Here is an 18,968-nt window from a genome sequence, read left to right as displayed (position 1 = left end):
AGGAATATATAGTAGTAGTAAAGAGGATGGACCGATCAGCTCAGATATATTAGCTCGGATCAGTTACAAAACAGGTTTGCAGCAATGGGAAGGACTTCCACAAACTTTGGAAAATGATTTGGGCAGCAGAGCAGGGTTAAGGCCTGAATGGAAGGGACTTGGGAGGGAAAATGCAAGAAAAAAATGAAAGTAGAATACATAAAACTTATTCAGCATTTTTTTTTCAAATTCTTCCCCACTATACTGTCCCTCTTTAATTTCAGTTAAGAATTTAGTTTTTTTCACTAGAAGGTACTATAATATAACTAACTAGTAGGTACTAGTTAGGTACTATAGCTAGTTATAAAATTCTTCAATTTCCCACCATCAGCCCACTAACATCCTAGCATCTGTACCTAACAGTTCCTTTATTTTCTGTCCTATTACAATGTTTAATGACATTTTCAGTTTCTTATCACAGGATACTAATTTGAATTAGGCTCTAGTTTCTGTGCCCTTTCAAAGGACTTTCTCTTTTTCAGGATCTTCCTTTCTATATACAAACAATACCTCCTTGCTCTTGTCATTTTCAGCTTTAAAAAGCAGACAAAAAATTCTTCCTTGACCACTACTGACCCAACTTTTCTCTCCCTTTCACAACCCCACATTCCAAAGTCACTGCTTTTGTTGTTTTATGCAGTTTCTCTGTGCTTATTCTTCCTTTATTAAAATTTTATTTTACTTTATATTTTATTTTTAATTAAATTTTATTGATTATGCTATTACATTTGTCCCCACTTTTCCCCCTTTGTCACTCTCCACCCAGCACCCACCACTCCCTCAGGCAATCCACCCACCCTTGTTCATGTCCATGGGTCATACGTACAAGTTCTATAGCTACTCCATTTCCTATACTGTACTTCACATCCCCATAGCTATTCTGTAACTATTTGTATGTCTTAATCCCCTCACCTCTTCATCCATTCCCTCATAATCCCCTCCCATCCGACAACCAACAAAATGCTCTATGTATCCATGATTCTGTCTCTGTTAGTTTTGTTTGCTGAGTTTGTTTTTCAGATTCAATTATTGATAAATATATATTTATTGTCATTTTCTTGTTCATAGTTTTAATCTTCTTTTTCTTAAATATTCTTCTTTAACATTTCACATAATAATGGATTGGTGATGATGAACTCCTTTAGTTTCTTCTTGTCTAGGAAGCTCTTTATCTGTCCTTTGAGTCTAAATATCTCTGCTGGATAGAGCAATCTTGGCTGTAGGGCCCTGCTTTTCATGACTTTGAATATTTCTTGGCAATCCTTTCTAGCCTACAAAATTCCTTTTGAGAAATCAGCTGACAGTCTTGTGGGAACCCCACTGTTAGTAACTAATTGTTTTCCTCTTGCTGCTTTTAAGATTCTCTCTTCATCTTTAAACTTTGACATTTTAATTATGATGTGTCTTGGAGTGAGCTTCTTTGCATCAATCTTGTTTGGGGCTCACTATGCTTCCTGGACTTGCATGACTATTTCCTTCACCAAATTAGCGATGTTTTCTTTCATTATTTGTTCAAATAGATTTCCAACTTCTTCTTTCTCTTCTCTTTCTGGCACCCCTATGAAGCAAATGTCACAATGCTTAAAGCTGGTGCAGAGGATGCTGACAATGTCCTCATTTTTTTGGATTTTTTTCTTGTTGTTCTCATTGGTTGTTTTTTGCTTCCTTAAGTTGCAAATTATTGATTTCTCAGTTTCACACAACCTACCATAAATTGGATTTTATTTCAGTAAGTATATCATTCATTTCTGATTGAATCTTTTTTATGCTGCTGAGGTCCTCACTGAGTTCCTTGAGCATCCTTATAACTAGTGTTTTAAACTCTGCACCTAATAGATTTCTTACCTCCATTTTTTTAAGTTCTTTCCCTGGAGTTTTGATACGTTCTTTCATTTGAGCCATGTTTCTTTGTCTCCTCATTTTGGCAGCTTCCCTGTGTTTGTTTCTATGTATTAGGTAGAACTGCTATTACACCCTGTCTTGGTAGTGTGGCCTAATGTAGTTGGTGTCCTGTAGGGTCCAGTGACATAGCCTCCCCTATCACCCAAGCTGGGTACTCGAGGTACACTCTTCATGTGGGCTGAGTATACCCTTCTCTTGTAGTTGAGTCCTGATTGCTGTTAGCAGGTCAGTAGGAGAGATTTACCCAGGCCAGTCAGCTCCAAGGACTGGCTGTGACAACTGACCGCCAACATCTGCCCTCCATGAAGGATCAGCTATGCTGGGGCAGGGTGGTAGTGTTTCAACATGGTCTGTAGCTGTACTGGGTGCACAGGCTCTAATGTTTCTTGGGTGGTGCAGGCCAAGGTTAGCCCCCAGCTATGTTCTGCCAAGGACCATTCTGCATGAACTATAAAGCATCTGAGATGGCTGCTACTTGTATTGGGCTTGGAGATTTCCAGGTGAAGCCAAGCTGTGAATCTTGGCTGGGTGCTACTAGTGCCATAACTGGGCCACTTAGCAAGAGGTTTGGGGGATGGGGGCTCACTTAGGTTGGTGGTTGCTGGTTTGAAAGGAATTAGGAAGTTGTGAAGAATGTGCCAAGAGCATCCATTCATATGGAAAAATCACTGTTAACACTTTGGTGGGCCCATAAGTTAGATGGGACAGAGTCTCAGGGGATTTCCTGGGCAGGGCAAACAGTGTTAGCCAGGTTGATGAAGTGTCAGATATGACAGCAACCAGCAGACTCTGTGGCTCTGTGGGGGGAGGGCTCAGAAAAAGGATATTGGCCTCTGCCTACCTTTCTGCATGGGTTAAATCTGTCTCCCAACTGTCTCCTTGATGCCAGACACTTCACTTCTTCTCTGTATTCCACTGGTGCCTTTCAAGCTGCTACTCCAGTGTTGGAGCTCAGAGGGAGTGAGTCTGAGTAAGCCTATGTGGGGATTCTTTAACAGGAACTGCTTAGGACTCCAGAAATTTCTTCCTCCTACTTAACCCCCACTGATTTTTGTGGCCAGAAGTTATAGGGACTTATCTTGCTAGCACTGGAACTTTTGACTGGGGGGCCTGGTGTGGAGCTGGGACTCCTTGATCCCAAGATATCCCTCCTCAATTTTTATCCACCACATGTGGATATGGAAACAGCCCATTAAACATCTATCTCTTCCCTATCAGTCTGGATGGATGTGATTTCTTTAATTTTATAGTTTTCAGACCTCCATTCAACTTGACTTCTGATGATTATGAGTGATGGGTGTTCTGTATTTTAGTTATAATTTTGCTGTGATTATGCAAGAAGGTGAGTCATGTTTACCTATGCCACCATCTTGACCAGTATTTGTGCTTTCTCATTCATAACACCTTCATCACCAGAGATAAGGAACGCAAAGGGCTAGTGCAAGGAAGTAAAATTTAGCAATGGTAAAAAGAAGAATCTATGGCATCAAGGTGATCCTATAGCTGCAGCCTGACAGAAGAGATGTGAAGAGTTAACCATAGGTTTGGACAACTAGCCAGCTTCTAATGAGTCCCTTTCCTGATTTCTTTCTTGGGAATGACAACTCAGACAGCTATAGTAAAAGAGGAGTATAGAATACCATAAGCAGAGATGCAGGAAAGCAAAGGTGAAGACAGTGTCACTGAGGCTGGGAGGAAGTGGCAAGTGATAAATCATTGATATTATGCACCTTCTACTCACACACACACACACACACACACACACACACACTCCATAATTAGGGATCCCTAGGAACTAGGCTTTAGTATCTTCCACCACAAGCATCAGGCATACATACAGCCAAAATGGCTGATATGCCCAGATAAATTTGAGTTTCCATGGAAACCTAATAGGATACCTAAAAATGGAAATACTGTAAAAGAAAAACAATGGTCCAGCCATTTGCCTTGTAAGTCTTTACCCCAAAGAAACAAAAGCATATGAACATGCAAAGTTTGGTTTACAAATGTGCTTAGTAGCTCTATTAGTAATATACTCAAATTAGAAATAACCCAATTACCCATCAAATGGTGAATAGTAAATGTACAGTACAAATGTACAATGGAATGCTACTTAGCAATAAAAAGAAATGAACTATTGATACAAGCAAAAATATGACTTAATCAACTCAATTGCCTTCTACTAAATATAAAATGCCAGACTCAAGAGCCTGCATACTGTATAATTCTGTTAATATGGCATTTGAAAAGGCAAAAGTATAGAGATAGAGAAAACACCAGCGGTTGCCTAGCACTTGAGTTGGAGAGACGGATATACCACACAGGAGCAGGAGGGGACTTTTCTCTTCAATGGAAGTGTTTTGTATTTCGGATGTGAGGGTGGTTACACAACTGCATGCTTTCTCAGAATCTATACACTAAAAGGGTAAATTTTACAGTAAGTAAATTATTCCTCAGTAAACCTGGCTTGAAATAAAAGAACTATATAAGCTAGAAAAGAGAAATTTACATAGGCGTTAGAGAACAAAATAGACACTGAACAAATTCTTATACTGGAATATAAAATCAAGGAATCCTCTTGGAAGAATCAGAAAGCAATAGATAGAAAATATATATATAAAGCTTAACAGATATATAATACAGAAGCAAAAGTGTCAGCATCAGTATTATAAATGTCCTGGCAGGAAAGAAACGTGAAAAAAATGACTAAAAGTTATCCTGAATTTAAGGGGAAGAAAAAAATTAAACACTCCAAGTGAAAGGTCAAAGAGATCATCAGTCCAGATACATAAGACCAAAAAAAAAAAAAAATGTACTCCTAGACACACTATAGGAAAAATAGTCACATTAGAGATCAAGATAAAATACGGAAAGATTACAGTACTACTCTGTAAATGATTACTCTGTAGAAGAGTAAATATCATGCTGACAAAATACCTCACAAGAAAGTAGTTGAGGGCTAAGAACCTGGGGTAGACAGAAGAGAGAAGATCTATACTTTTATGTCCAGCAAAACTATAATTTAAATGAAAGGGCAAAAAAATACGTTTTTAGGGACAGAGGCCATTGAATCAACACAATCAGATGTTGAATAAAATTTTCAGCAAGATTCCACCAAGATAAAAGAGAAAGACATGAATTTGTGAGAAATAAGATCTAAGAATAAGTATCTAAATAGAGTTACATAAAAATATAATCATAATAATTCAGATATAAAAGTCAAAAATACTAACAAACTATACCTGTCTAAATGTGTAACTTAATTAAAACATGTAAAAGTGAAAGAGCTATATAGTATTTACCTAATTTGGGGGAAAATATTTGTAAGCTTTAAAAATGATAGGAAAATAAACATAATTATTATCTTTAATAAATTATATGGAACTATAAAAACTAACAAAAATATAAAGTAAAATTTTCAAAAGTTTCAAACTAGTATCAAAATATCCAGAAGAAAGCAGAAAAGATAAAGAAAACATTTTAAGTTAGAAAATATAAAATAAGATCACTGAAATTAGTATTAATATAATAAGAATTACAATAATTATAAAAGACTTAAGGTCTCTAATAAAGAAAATCTCAGACTGAAAATAAAAGTGATATCCAGAAATGTTGTTCTAAAGAAAAAAACAAGACAGTACATAAAGAAAAAATAAACTAATAGAAATTGATTTTTAAAGGGAACAACAAACTGATGAAACATTAACAAAACATGAATTAAAAATTACATATATATTACCTATATAGGGTCACTATTTTCATACTACACTAAAAATACAATCTTAGGTTCAAAAGTATTATAAATGCTAGTAAAGTTTATTAAAAATAAAAAGATGAGAATGAACACCAACACATAAGAAAGAGCAATATAGTTTCAAAATATATGTCAAATCTAATGAATACTTCTCTAGCCCTATCTTTCTCTTCCTCTTGGCAGCAATCCCCACAATTATATCCTCTTCAATACTCTTTTCTTTTAGCTTCCATAAGATCATACTGCTCTGGTCTTTTGTAATGGATTTTTCTTCTCCTTTGCAGGCTTCTGCTCCACCTCCTTTATTGGACTTGAGATATTTTGTTCCCTGGAGCTCTGTACAGGGCACTTGCAACATTCATGTGTTGGCCATACTCAAAGATCTACTACCTTCACACACCTATGTTTAAGTCCTCTGTGAGGCACACTGTAGAGTCATCCTATCCAAACCAAACATGAGCTCTCTTTCCTCTCCCACACTCTGCCCCCTTCACAGTCATCTATGCTCAAGGAAGGGACCTGGAGCTCACCTGTGATTCTTCTCTCCTTCCCATTCACATCCAAACCTGCGGCAAGTCTGAAAAATATCTCTCATGCTCACACACTGCTCTCTATAGAGCTATGAACCCACCCCACACAGGCCAACTTCATCAACTTCCTCTCTGGCCTCAGTAGCCTCCTTGCAGCAGCTGTTGTGGTCTTTTCCATCGATACCATATAATTTCCCCCATATATTTATGTCTTCTCATTTTTCTTGGAATCCAAACTTAATGTTATGACCCAGAAGTATCGTCACTGTCTCTCTGGTCCACTTTCTCGACCTCTTTTTACACTGTTCACTCCTGGCTCACTAAGCTTCAACCACACTTGTCTTCATCTTCATACACATTAAGCGCTTTCCTGACTGAGGAAATCTGCCTACTCCTACTTCTCTACCCTAAAGCTATTCTCCCTAATCTTTCTGGGGTTGGCTTCTTTCCATCTTTGATCTCAGCTTGAATTCTATTTTCTGATTACCACATCCAAAGTACACCCCCCCCCCACCCCAGGTAACTCTGCCCTGTTTACCTTTATCTCCCTGATGCCTCACAGGGCCAGGCCCATAGTAGGCACTTAATATTCATTGAATGAAATAATTGCCTTAGTGACAGTGATTTAATATTTTTAAACACTATAAGCACTAAATATTTAAAATAAATCAATAATAAAGATGGTTATTCACATTATACTTTTTAAGTTCTATTCATATTACAGTTAATATAATGTAGGATATATTAATATATTCAAAAATAAAAAATTATATTTTAAAATTTATATAGTATTTAAACAAAGTTTTATATTTTTAGATTAAAAGAAAAAGTATATACAACTAAACAGATAATAAACACAGAAACTATAATTATTCATTTGTAGGTCCTCTCTGATAAAATGGAATATTTTAGTACTGACAATGGTTACTGGGTTTCTGTGTTTTTATTAATGAATATCTGTCCATAATGTCCTAATCAATACTTAGGATTACTCTTCTAATTATAAGCAATCTTTACATTTAAAACTTAGTTTACACACACAGTATCCAATTTTTAAAAGGAACATACACAAAGTATACCAATTCTAAGAGAGAATATAAGGCTGACAAAAAACTAGCCATTATCAATAAAGAAAAAAAACACAACCCATTTTGAAATTTGGATGAGTAGGTCTGTATTAAGCACTCAAAAAAAATGGAAAAATGTAGTATTTTATTCCAACAAATGAAAATAGCTACATTATAAGAAGGAAATATTTCATTATGTAAATATAAAATTAATTGTTCAGTAGTACCCTAACAATCTGAAATATCCAAATTTCTGTCCCTCTGAGTCAGTGAAATAGATTCCATCAACCAAAGGAAATAATATCCTAGAAATAATACTTGTGTTAAAGCTCTTAGGCTAATGCTATTTTAGTCTACTTCATTTTCTACTTCTATAACTCTAAGTGGCTGGTGAATTGCGTAAGTTCTGGAGACATCGTTTGAGAAGAGATTAGGTAACAAATTGTACACATAGCTTCTAAAAATGTCAACATATAATGTAGCCCATTATGTTGGCTTTCAAAGTGTTTTGAACTTGGCCAATGGTTAGAAACAGATTTTACTTTACAACCGTGTACAAATATATCTATATATGTACACATAAACAAATTGAAATAAATTTCAATACTACCTATACAACCTGGAAAAAGAGTCTGATATTTTACATTCCTACTGTTCTGTTTTTAAAATACAGTTTGCTAACAACAACAAAGAAAGCTAGTTGCTATTAAATTAATTTCCCAATTCCCTACTGAACTTTGACCTGCAGCTTAAAAAATCACTGATATAGAAACTCTTATGATTCAGTAAATTATATTAAATGAATACATACTTTGATAGTGTTAGAACCCAACAATGTCTGTAAGGAACTTGAAGGAGAATCAGAAGAATGCTGGAAAATAAGAAGGACAAGCCTGTGATACATCATACTCAAACGGAGGCAAACAAACAGAAGCAAAGCAAATGTTTGAATTGCACATTCTAGTCTAAGGCATTACCATAGACAAGGAATCCTGTAAGACCTTATCAATGGTAGCACAGAGCTCTTCAGTTTGCTGCCTGAGCTGTGCAGGGGAACAAAACTGGAAGAATTGAAACCAGGCACTGAGTTAGCAGAGAGTTTCGGGATTGCACTTCAAACGCAGGGATAATACAAAGTCATTACCTCCAGAGGTAGGTCTAATGCGTTGTCCTTGGAGATACTTTCAGTCTTGGCTGGTTCATCTAGTGCCTAGTGGTAAATGAAATAGTTCTTACATGAGGCTTTTAGTCAAATATAAATGTCATTAAAAAGTGTCTTCAAAGAAATCCTTCTATATCTCAATATTTCCAAGGAAAAAAATCTTTGAATAATTTGATGAGCTCTTCTCTGTCATGGAGGCATTTTCCACATTGGTCTATTTCTCTTGTGGAGTCAATATCTCTATTATAAGATGTTGGAATAAGGAAAAGAGGCTGAGTTTTTAAATATGCAAATTAAAACTTGGACATCTTATACATCTGGATGAGCCTTGTTCCCTTCCAAGAAGTCATCTGGAGAAGCTACACACAGAGATAAAAATGATGTAGACATTTCTCAAAATTTTCAAAATCCATTCTTGAGGAAATGCTTCAGGACCAGTTTACAAGAAATATGCATATGGAATAAAAAAATCTTGCCTCATTTTTAATTATTTACATACAGTAGCTACCTTACTCATAAGACTCGGTCTCAAGTGGCATGTAACTATTTTCCAAATAAAACATACTTTTTATTTATTGTGATAGATCACAAATATGAAAATGGAGAGAATAAGATAACACTCATGTTCATCGTGTTCACTCCATTTGGGATATGAGATAAAATATTACAAAATAACAGAAGCCAGGATGCATTCCACCCTACTTGCTTTTTCTCCCCCCTCATGAGAGAAGTAGCCATTACCACTCATTTTGTGGTTATCATCATATGTATGTCTTTAATTGTTTTATCATATTAATATATGCATACATTGTTAGACAACACACTATATAGTTTTTTTGCACTGTGTTAGTATAACATATGCTTGCAGAGCTTGTTTTGTTTTTTGTTGCTTTTTTTCAGCCACTTTGATGAATTTTGACTGACATACAAAAACCTGTATTTAATGTATGTAACTGATGAATTTGGAAATAAGTATGCATCCATAAAGCCATCTCCACAATCTAGGCTACAAATATATCCATAGCCACTGAAAATTTCTTCCTACCTTATTACTTCTTCCATGTAGTTATTCGTTTAATCTTTAACATACATATAGGATTCCATTATATGCATATTCCACACAAAAATGGATAATTTCTTCTTTTGCTGGATATTTACAGTGCCCCCAATTTTCACTGTTATAAACTGTAATAACTATCATCTATGTACACATTTCTTTAGACACATATTTGTAATCTTAAGATTACAGTACCTATATAATAGCCTAATCATGGAGAGTCACTTTTATCAGGTATTTTCAAAGTGTTCTTTAAAAGAGTTGAATAATTTTATGCTCATCATAGTGACAAGTGACAGTTCTTGTTTTCACACTTAAACAAATTGTTAACATCCTGATGTACATGCAGTAACTCTCTGGTTTTAGATTTTATTTCCTTGATAATTTGTGACATTGGGCATCTTTTATATGTTTATTCCCCTCTTCTTCATTGACATTGTTTCATTTGTCATTTGCATAGATGTAAGCTATTCTATATTCTGCTTTATTCTATACATCAACAGCATACTTTTAGAACATAAATTCAAAGAAAGCCTTGCTATCTAATGAGACAAACAGCAGATTTTATTCTTCGAAAATGTCTTACTTAATTCTTAGCCATTTTCTTTTTTACTCTAATTATATGAGATGTTTGTCAAGTTGGGACACCCCATCGCTTTGCACATAACTTAAGCAGATAGCATCATAATTACTTTTTTACTGTATCTCCATAATACTGGACCACTTGTCCTATTACAATTGAAAAAATATAATATTTATTTTTGTAGCCTCAGGAAAGAGCACATGATATGTGCTTAGTAAAGATCTTTAGGGATAGATTGAAAAGGTAAATTGACAAATAAATGGAGTTAAATGAACATATAAATAATAGAAAATGTGATTTTAATACTTCTCAGTAAAATGCTATAGGGAAGTGATTTAAATTCTTTAAATATTTTAACTAACAAATAATTTCTTTTCCTATATTTCATTAAATTTGTTTACCATCAAAGATCTGAGCATGTGATCAGTGCTAATTTAATGAGAGAATATTATTTCTCTCAACCCAAATAAGGCTAAAATCCTTGTTACTCTATTGGAACTTATTATAGGCAAACACAACTTTTACTCGGCTATTTAAAACATTGAAATTTGCTCAAACAATGAAAAGAAAACTATCTACTCAGGACAATTGGAAAATCAGGGTAGATAATGGGTTTAGGTCATTAATGTGCTGAAACTTTGAAATGGGAACAACACTAAGACTACCTTAAAATTTGGAAGGTGGTTATTTTGAATTTAAATAGCCTCAAAATGTACCAGAATTGATTTTTTGATTGATCAGAAGTTATCAAACATATCATCTTGATCCACTCCTTCCAACAGCCATAAAAAGTAGTTTATTTCCTGGTAGTACAAAAATGTATTAAAATAAAATATATTCAATCTCCATTAACCGGAAATATGACCACAGATTGTTTTGTCACAACTTAGCCAGCAGGATTATATTGATATTTCTTTATATTTATTCACTTTGAGTGAAGTTTTCTCAGAACATTCTCCAATAAAATATTTTTATTAAAAACATGTTTTTCTACCCAACTGGATGACAGCCAAGTGAGGCATAATTGGGACACGCTGGAATTCTCTTTTCAAAGATTCTTAACTAATGTAAGTAAGTTATCAGAAATATTCTTATTAAAAGTAGTTATATTTTGCTTGGACAGCCAACTGTGGGGCCCCATTGTTGAAAAAAGACATAGTAAATCTGACTTTTAAAACAAAATCATTTTTTAGCTCAATACTAAATTATTAGTAATAGCTATGAATTATGAGCAAGCATCATAAATCCAAGTCCTCATGGGAATACATGCCAACAAACTGTGACATGTGTGCCCCCAGCAAAGGGAACATCTTTGATGGAATTGCAAACAATTTTTATTCTGATATATTAAATCAGTCTAACCTACTGTCTTTGGAAATAGGATTAAGTTCTAAAAAGTATCCAAAGATAGAATACATTAGATGCATTCTAAATAGAATTAGAAACTCACAGCTTTCAAAGGAAGAATGATGTAAAGGGGCCTGTAAACTTTCTGCATTGCCTACGTTATCCAACTGAATTGGATTTCAAAAATTTCATAGGAGAGTTACTATATATTTTAGCCTCTCCTCGATATGATTCACGCTAAACTTAAATGCTCTTATACTTTGTTAATCTGACCAGCCATTTGGTGGGAAAAAAACCCTCTGAGGACTACAAAAGTGTTGCTTGATTTTTTTTAGTGATAAATATGAAACTACCTATAAGACTGAAGATAGTCTTGGCAAAATAAATCTCACTTGGGTTATATTTGGTTGATCATTCAGGACTAAATAGCATTCAAATCTGAAGAATAGGGAGAAATGTACACTGTAAGGCAAAGGGGCATCCAGATATATACAAGTACCTCTTCTTTAAAGAATATTTATCATTAAATTATTGTCATATGATTGGTTTTAAAAGTCCAAGAATTGGGGAAATCTACTTGGCAATTTTAATCCCAAGATCTTTGGAGGGTTAAATGTCTGTTCTTCCCAACCGAAGAACTGTTTGCAAACCATTACAGGCAGTATCAAACCCTTCCAACAAAGTTCAGTGGCAGGAGAATCCATACTTTTCCTTCATTTAATCAAAGGTATCAGAAGGGTGTTTCCTATTTCCAGCCAGCACCTCCTCCACTGTAATTCACATCTTTCAGTAGCTCAAGAAATTGGGCTGGTTTTGTAATTCCTTGCTCACCAAATTCTTCTCAGAGCTAAATCATTTCCTATTTCCTTTCATTGTTCTTCAATTAAAAACACACTTCTGTTGCTCTAATTTAATGAGAATTTAAATATATTTTAGCAAGTAATGAAAAAAAGGATTATGGACAGGGATTCAAAATCATCCTCTCTGCCTCAATATTTCACTTCAGCTAGTTGGTGTCACTGTTGCATGAGGAGGAGGAAAACCTTAGGGGATAATCAGATCCCATTTGAGGTCTGGTTCAGCCACTTACTAGCCCTGCTACTTTGAGATATCTACCTGACATCTTTGATCATCAAACTCTTCACAGGAGTATGAGCCTAGTATTCAGCTCAGTGTCTGATACACTGTAACAGTCACCATGGCAGCGATTGTGACTGTATTCTGTCATTGTAAAAGGTGCCAAGTCTGATACCAACGTGCTTCCCTTATAGCAGAAAGTCCTGTGTATATTTTCCATGGAAGCAAAATTGATGAAGCTTATTCTACCCTAAAAGAAGATGCTAATTGTCATATATAAGACTCCTTTGTTTTATAATCCTATGAACAAAAAAATGTGTTTTAAAATCCCGTGGAATAAAATTGGAAATTTTAGAGAAATGCCCAGCTATAAACTAAATTTATTTGTTCAATAAACATTTGGCAAAAATCTATTCTATTCTCTCAAATAGTTCATAGTAAAAAATAAAACAACCAATATGCATAATTAAATATGGTTTGGTAAGTGTTTAAAAAGAGATGTGTACGTGGTAGACAAATGCCTAAGGAGAACCAGTTAGTGTAGATTTGGGTCCTGGCACTTCTCTGTTGCTAAAGAAATTGGGATAACATTCACTATTTATACTAATCTAAATGAAGAGATATCTCTCTAGGATAGGCCATATGCTAAGTTAGCAACCAGATTTTGTTCAATTTTTCAGACATGCAGAGATTTTAAAATAGTCTCACCCAAAGACATATGTTTAATCAGATTGGAGTTTACCAACTCATGTCTTAAAAAATTAAACTGGCAACTTAGAATATATTAATTTGACAGCTGATGAGATATCTCGAATCTTTAAGTTTCTGTTTTTAAAGCACAGTCTTCAAAATGCTTGTTTTTTAATCTTCCTTCCAACAAAAAAACAATTTATCCCAGACCTTTTATTTAAATAATAAATCCTGTAATTTATATATGTTACTTAAAAAGTTGAGCACCTCTAGAATTTTTCTTTCAAACACACATAACTTATGCATTAAATATATCTTTGAAATGCCATTGGTTGGAAAAGAGTACTGGTCATAGTCTTGATTTTATCCTCAGCAATGCTTATGAGGAAAAGAACAAAGAATTTAAATTAATTTCAAGAAGAAAATTTATACTGTTATGAAAAAATATCATCTTTCCTTTTCTTAGCACAAGTGTACAACACAAATAATAATCTGCTTAGAATGTTAATATGTATTCTGTTTAATTTTAACTTTTATCTATTGTTATCAGGCAAGTGATAAAAAGAAAAATTAGTCAATAAGAGAGATACTTTTAACCTTCTCTGAAAAGAACAACAGTACACACATAGACTAAAAACATAATGTCCATATCAAAATTACTTTCTCTACAGAGCTTAGAGAGTTTAGAATAAGCTCTCTCCAGAGCTTATTCTTTCTCTACTGTCGAACATATTGTAACAAAGTCCATGGACAGTCACAAATCCACGGTAATCTGATTACTTTGTTTCTGCTTTACAATGACTTGTATTTATTTCATCCTCATCTCCATCTTGGAGATGATTATTGGTAGCAGATTAAGCCAAAGACCCTAAAGCAAACATGTTAAAATCTGATGCCTTACATTTACTTCTTCCTATAAAGCCTTAGTTCAGACTTAAGCTAAAAATTCTTCCCTCATAAATGTACATAGGGAAAAAAGAAAGAATACTGAATAAGCTATAAATTTGGTTCAGAAAATAAATTACAGAAGTACCAGAAATCTCATATACCCTGCCAAAAAAATGTACCCTTTTGAAAATTATGTGATTCATCTAGGGGTGATTAATTCGGAAACCAATCCAGTGATTCAATGATAGCTTAATGTCTCATTAAAAGAGATGCCTGTATTTGAATTTGGAGAAAACCTTGCTTTTAAAAATATTATTTTAGCCCTGGCTGGCATAGCTCAGTGGATTGAGCATGGGCTGCAAACCAAAGCATCACAGGTTCTATTCCCAGTCAGGGCACATGCCTGGGTTGCAGGCCACAGCCCCCAGCAACCGCACATTGATGTTTCTCTCTCTCTCTTTTTCTACCTCCCTTCCCTCTCTAAAACTAAATAAATAAAATCTTTTTAAAAATGGAAACTCTCGATTCCCTCACCAAAGCTTTAAAAAAATATATTATTTTTAATTGAGTCTGGTTCTTCACTAATTATACTATATGTTATAAAGCAGAATGTTTTCTAAAATGTCAACCATGGATTTAATCTAACTAAAGGAGAGAATTAATTGTTGAACTAAGACTTCAATTAAATGTTAGTTCTATCTTCAAGCCATTTTACTGAATAGATGCTACCAGGTTATTATAATGAGGCTGCAGCATCACCCCTAACCTTAAAGGTGGTGTTTTGTGTGATGTTAAAGGGATCTCAAAAATGATTGTGTGACTTAAAATACTCCAAAATGTTAATGTTTAGGAAAATAGATGAGTTTATGATGATTATAGTCTTAATTTTCCCACTCAACTCAGAAATAAATTCCTTTTATTTAAACAGCATAAGGTGAGTTTTATTGTATACACCAGCAATTTCCAACATTTTCCATCTCATGGCACACATAAACTAACTACTAAAATTCTGCAGCACACCAAAAAATGTATTATAATTTTTGCTGATCTGACAAAAAATAGCTATAATTTTGATTCATTTATACTCAATGACTATTGTTGTGTTGATTGTTGGTATTTTTTTTTTTTTTTACAATCTAAGGGGAAAGAGGTCAGTTCCCCTGAATAAACAGTCAGGTATTGCATGTCTTCGAAATTCTTGTGGCACACCGGTTGAAAATAGCTAGTATAAACAGATGGTAAAATGGTCTCAATGATCAGATTTATTGTTTAAAAACAGTAATCATAAAAAGAGCAGCAAAATATCACTTAAGAAATATTAGTGAAAATTAAATAAATTCATAAAATATTGGGATAAGATTTTCATTATTGAAAAACTCCCACAAAGTTAAGTTTCTCATTGAGGAGCTCATAACATGGGAAACCAGCAAAAAATATGTGAAATTATGCAAAGGCTCAAAAGCAAAAACAAACATCAAGTCATATCTTGTGAACTTTGAACAATTCAAATATTTATGGAACAATTTATCTTAGCCAAGAGAATATTACCCACATTATTTCTTGTATAATAATCAATCCTCCCTAGAAAAAAATATTTTAAATTAGGCATCATGATATTTACATTCTCTGTTGTACTTTGTTTTTGTAAAAAACAAAAATAATAGTTTTCCTAAAAAGTCTGTTTTATTGAAAATTAAAAACACAAAACCTCTTCCATATGAAGTTGTATTAGATTCAGTATACAGTAATACAACCATGCACATTGATGAAATGGGTTTATAATAAAATTGGAAATTAAGTTAATGGTTCTTTATTTTTAATCACTAATAGATGATAATCTCTAAAATCCATTTAATTGGAAGAGAAGAGAGCTGGCAGACAGTGATTCTGGAACCAATAGTGACATTCAGCTTTATTTTATAAAAGTCAAAAATAATTAACTTATTTTCTTCAGTAGAGAATTAATATAGCAGAACTACACAGGCAGAAGAGAATGAGCCAGGTTAGGTGAGACAAGCATGATGGAAAGACACCATGGCAGAACAGGCCCCTATCCTTCTCCTTGCCTGGCTATTTCACGCGGGGGAGAGTTTCTCCCATTTCTGGGAGGGCAGACCCTGTTGACCAAATTTCAGAAATGTCCACTTGAAATAGGCAGAGGGTCTGTGGTGAGGGAACACTGCTACTATGACTAAACAAAAGATGGGCGATTAGGATAAGGGGAAACTGGGTGCACTTATTGCATCCTCCTGAAGCCTCTTGGAATCCGTGTTTTAGGCCCATCTTTTAAAGAGTTATAAAAGATAGAAATTTAGAAGAGAAGCTAGAGAAGTAGCTGCTAATCTCCCTGCAGTCCAGTGACACATCTCTGCCCCCAATTCAAAGCACTTAGATAACATAGAGTATAGATTCTGGACTACGTGTGGGTAGTTTATGATATAAGCAATGCTGCCCACTAATACTCACCTACTTGCTACTTAGCATTGCTTACTAATAATTCCTACATTGTAGATGAGAGGTCATACAAAGGTGTTATTCCCCAGATCATGCTAAAATAACAAAAACATAGATTCATACCAGTGGTCAAAATACCACCTCTTTGGCAAACATTAAATTTGACAAATAATAATAATAGTATCTGAAATATTAATCATACAGAAAAATGGGTTTGATGTACAGAGATATATTGCCTAAATATCAGAAAAATAACATGTAAAATAAATAATTTCATAGACTTAGTAATTGATTTCACTTTGATTCTGATATGATCCTTTTTTTGGCCCTCATTTGAGCATCTGTAATATGTTTATTGAATGAGGGGCTTTAATCTAATTTGCCTACTGAAGCAGAATCCTATAATTTTATAATTAATGACTCTTAATAGCAAAGCAAAAATGCACTAGAATCATGTGAGAGGATGGGTCATTGGAAGCAATCTCAATCCTCCCTGTCATTTATGGAGGTAGGATCAATAGCCAGCAGGAATGGTAAAGAGAGTTAGCACATCATGGGATCTAAGGAGCTAAGGCGGATACTCAGCTAACATGTTTCTGCACTGTGGAAGTTACTATGAGACCAACTTTTGACCAAGGGGGCCAGTGGTACATGTAACCACATTTTACCTCCACTATTCTGATCAATACAAGTAGAAGTATAAGCTCTTGAATATAACAACCATATAAAATCCCAAAGGACAGAGATCTATCTAAATCTAAATTAAGTTTCCCAGGACTACTTGACATGAGGCTGGACAACACTAGGCTCTTATCGATCCTCTGGTGATGTCAATGATGTCTTCAATGTTATTCACCAAGATGTTTTTAATCATATCATCCTAAACCAAAAGCAGAATTTTCCTTTAGTAAAGACAGAACTTTAAAAGAGAAAATTCAGAAAACATAACAAAAAGGACATTAGAAACATAAAAGTCACTCTGCTTTTGAGCCAACACTGACCTTCTGTTCCAAAAGCAATACGTTTGTAGGGATTGCTGCAAAAGCCTTGTAGCTTGACTTGGTCTTGTATTGCTGGAATGGGTAACCAGAAAGCAAGAGTGGAGATGAAAAGAGTAAAGAATATAACATAATTTTAGACTAGTTCTACCAGGTTAAATGACAAGTTATTAAACAAAGAAAAGAATCATTAGGCTTGAATAACTTGTTTTTAATGGAAAAAATTAGTTTGCCATGTTAATATTTCATAGAATGAGAAGCAAAGAAATATCACAGTAATAAGCCTAGGGATTATGGGCAATTATATGATCTATAGTTTCAGAACTTAAAAGTATCAATTTATAGAAAGTTATATATAAATTTCTCATTAATAGCATTCCCTCATAGGAGTATTATTCTGTAAATTTGAGGGTTCTCTTTTTCTTGAATCTCAAAGGAAAATGGTTCTTTATTTATAGCATCATAATTAACAAATACTATGCCAATAAAATGTATTGAATTTTTGATACATTTTCTTACATCATTCATAAAAACAAAGATCAGAATACATAAGATTTAGTAGCCTTTTAATAAGCAGCATAATCTGAATAGAAGTAATTTCATCAGTTTAACTGCAAAATGGAAGCACTAGAAAGCTGTTGATCTTAAATTAATTTTTTAAACCTTATCATCTCCTGTACTTTCTAATATATTAATGTTAATGAATCAAATGATAAAATGTCCTGAGTTTTAAGTGCAATTCAGAGAAACGTAGCTTAGTTTTGTGTAGTATCTGGGGAGAGGGCTGAACATGAGGAAGTTGTAGAAATCAGGATTATATTCATAATAAAAAGCCCAGCTTTGATATTGCTGTGGGTCCCAAGCTGCTTAACTAAGTTCAAGGTTCCTGTCACTTCAGAATCCTCTGTCTCAGGCAGCTTTCCCCGGGGCTCAGAGTCAGGGGGAAATCTGTACACAGCTCCAAGCTGCTTCAGTCCACTAAAAAGCAGAACAAAGAGACTACACAAGAAGACAGGATAATCAAATCAAATAAAACCTTGAGTTTTATGGATATAATTGAAGTAAACGTCATTAAACTGGTGCAATGAAGGTAAGAAAAATCAAAATATCCAACCGAAAAGAAGTCTCAGGTCCCTTTCAAGCCTTAAGTCTCTATCTTCACCCAGCACTGCTATGGTCTCCAGACAACGATGTGCTTGGATACAGATAAAAGAAAAAGTCATCTCTTCACAGGGGATAGGAGCTGACATTTATCACTAGGCAAATTATATACATTCCCCATTTAGTTTTACAGAAACAGTGTAACAAAAGAGTCATTAGGAAAAGGAGACATGGTGAGGTGAGTTGCAGTTTTGCCTAAGACTACACAGCCCATAAAGAGTGGAAACAGGTTTGGCATCCAGGCTTGCTTGCATCCAGT

The 18,968-nt window shown here is 34.3% G+C and overlaps 1 protein-coding gene across 10 annotated transcripts in view; it reads right to left on the bottom strand.

The window, feature by feature from the left end:
- LOC123822047 (muscular LMNA interacting protein) overlaps nucleotides 1-18,968 on the bottom strand; it is a 232,971-nt gene that overhangs the window by 83,412 nt on the left and 130,591 nt on the right. For 6 of the 10 annotated variants that reach the window (XM_045843875.1, XM_045843876.1, XM_045843877.1 and 3 more), the window contains 4 exons: nucleotides 17,552-17,623; nucleotides 8,437-8,502; nucleotides 8,270-8,353; nucleotides 8,104-8,163 (listed from right to left, as the gene is read on the bottom strand). In XM_045843875.1, coding sequence (XP_045699831.1) covers nucleotides 8,104-8,163; nucleotides 8,270-8,353; nucleotides 8,437-8,502; nucleotides 17,552-17,623 — 282 coding nt within the window. The remainder of the gene's footprint in view (nucleotides 1-8,103; nucleotides 8,164-8,269; nucleotides 8,354-8,436; nucleotides 8,503-17,551; nucleotides 17,624-18,968) is intronic. The other 4 variants (XM_045843869.1, XM_045843870.1, XM_045843871.1 and 1 more) reach the window with 4 other exon arrangements.

This window comes from Phyllostomus hastatus, unplaced genomic scaffold (genome assembly GCF_019186645.2).
Source record: "Phyllostomus hastatus isolate PE091 unplaced genomic scaffold, TTU_PhHast_1.1 phas_contig_40, whole genome shotgun sequence".
NCBI classification, from domain to species: domain Eukaryota; kingdom Metazoa; phylum Chordata; class Mammalia; order Chiroptera; family Phyllostomidae; genus Phyllostomus; species Phyllostomus hastatus.
Note: the sequence above shows the minus strand (reverse complement) of the source record. Positions and strands in the feature narration are given on the sequence as shown.